Here is a 1998-nt window from a genome sequence, read left to right on the forward strand (position 1 = left end):
TTTTTTAGTGGAATAGGCCTACTGGGGAAACCACTTGAAAAAAACGCGTCAACAATAGTACCTCAGAGGTGATGTGGAAAACTGTTGTTCAATATTGTAATTATCATACTGTAATAATTGTCAAAATTATATCATTATAGAATATATATACATAATATGCTAATAATAAAAAAATTTGTTCAAATAAAAATAACGTAGAAAAAATATATTTTAAAGATATTTGTTGGAAGATGTACTCCCAGCATACTGGAAAGTATCGCGACGCTCCTGAGGCACAGCGTCACGTGACGCTCGGCCGCCGAGGCTCGAGTAGTAGTGGGGAGACAGTAGGCGTCGCCTCAGAAATCGGCCCGAAATGTGCAACTAATTCCGAGCACTGATATAAACCATAATGTATGTATGTATGTATGTATGTAGTGACGTATGTAGGTACGTATGTAGGTACGTATGTATGTAGGTACGTATGAAGGTACGTATATACATAGATTCATGGTAGAAAGAATACATAGGAAGTTGCGATAAAACTTGTCTCGACAGGTTTGCAATTCTTGGAAAGAGAATTTATCCTCTCTCTCTTCGATTTACCCCCTCTCTTCAATTACAGAAGTATTACAGTACAATTTAATACGCTGATGTGATCAGTCTTGCTATACCCGCTTGCACGAACGGGTAAAACGGTTCAGCTTTTACTTCGCCAAAGAGAGCAGCGCGTTGTGCGATAATTAAAAATCCTTTCCGAATCTGTCTTCAATGATCTTCTTGCATATGGCCTTATTAAATAATGTTTCAACGGGAAAGCTTCATCTGCTACAAAAGCACATGGTAATGCATTTGATGTACCAGGAAGAGTTGTTGGAGGTGGCAGATCAGCAGTCTGAGATGCCAAACTTTTGCCAAGTTCACTATTTGCCCACACTCCACCATCGCTGTTTGACCCTGTACATATAAATGCTTTTTTATTCCTTTATATATACATCTTATTAGAATATACTATAATTATTATGTACCATAATACTAACCATAGTCGCCAACATCAACCCACGTAAATTTGTAATTTGCGTCACAAGTGGCCATCAATATAAAACTATACATTTTTTTTATAGTTGTAATGCATGGAGTTACTATTCGGAGGTGCTTGAATTGAGATGTGTTTACCATCTAACGCCCCAATACAATTAGGGAAATTCCATTTATTATAAAACTCATTCATTATCTCTGTCCATCTCTCTTTTTTTGGCCGTGGTAGATATTCTTTTCGAAGGGCTTTCCAGATAGCATCACATATTTCTCCAATAATTTTATGAGCTGTTGATCTGCCAATACGATATTTCCATGACTTTGATCTCACGCTATCACTATGAGCTAAGAACCTGTACATGAAAGAATATTTAAAAAATCATAATTACATCAACTAATAAATTAATAGATGAGATTATGCTACTTACTGTAAGGTTACTGCCAATCGCTCTTCCACTGATATTGGTGTTCGATTACTCCTTTTCGTAAGATATAATCTTACTCTGTCGCACAATTGATCAAACTGTTCTGGAAGCATTCTTGTCATGCTGAAAAATTTCTCGTGATCTGTTTCATATACTTCACGAAACAGATTATTAAAAAATCCTTGTTTTGTTCTAACCCGGTTTATGGGACGCACCCACCATCGACATTGTTTTACATGATGTTTTTTGTTTTTCATATGCAAATACATTAATTGCAAATGAATATGAAAATCAAGAGGAACAATGAAGAAATTAATGCTTGAAAATTCATTATTAAAACGAGCACCCGATCCGAGTGGTTCTTAAACGATTCCTGTCAATTCCCGCGCTTAGCGACTTATTGTAGACAGTATATATATATACGACTGCGCCTCCATCTAGGCGATTTTGAAACTGCATCTACGACTTCTATGTAGACGAGCCTTAACGCGCGCGGTCCGTCGGACGCGGTCCTCCCCGCCGCGAGGTCCGTCGGGCGCGGTCTGGCCCCCACCGC

At 38.0% G+C, this 1998-nt stretch overlaps 1 protein-coding gene across 1 annotated transcript; it reads right to left on the reverse strand.

Annotated features, from left to right (window-relative positions):
* Window positions 1–679: 679 nt before the first annotated feature.
* On the reverse strand, window positions 680–1564 carry LOC108779796 (uncharacterized). Its single transcript, XM_018547301.1, has 3 exons — window positions 1446–1564; window positions 1156–1370; window positions 680–936 (listed from the first exon to the last, which is right to left on the reverse strand). Exons 1-3 carry the CDS (start codon window positions 1562–1564, stop codon window positions 680–682), a joined length of 591 nt encoding a protein of 196 aa, XP_018402803.1.
* Window positions 1565–1998: the final 434 nt, after the last annotated feature.

The sequence above is a fragment of the Cyphomyrmex costatus genome, unplaced genomic scaffold, assembly GCF_001594065.2.
Source record: "Cyphomyrmex costatus isolate MS0001 unplaced genomic scaffold, Ccosl1.0 scaffold620, whole genome shotgun sequence".
NCBI classification, from domain to species: domain Eukaryota; kingdom Metazoa; phylum Arthropoda; class Insecta; order Hymenoptera; family Formicidae; genus Cyphomyrmex; species Cyphomyrmex costatus.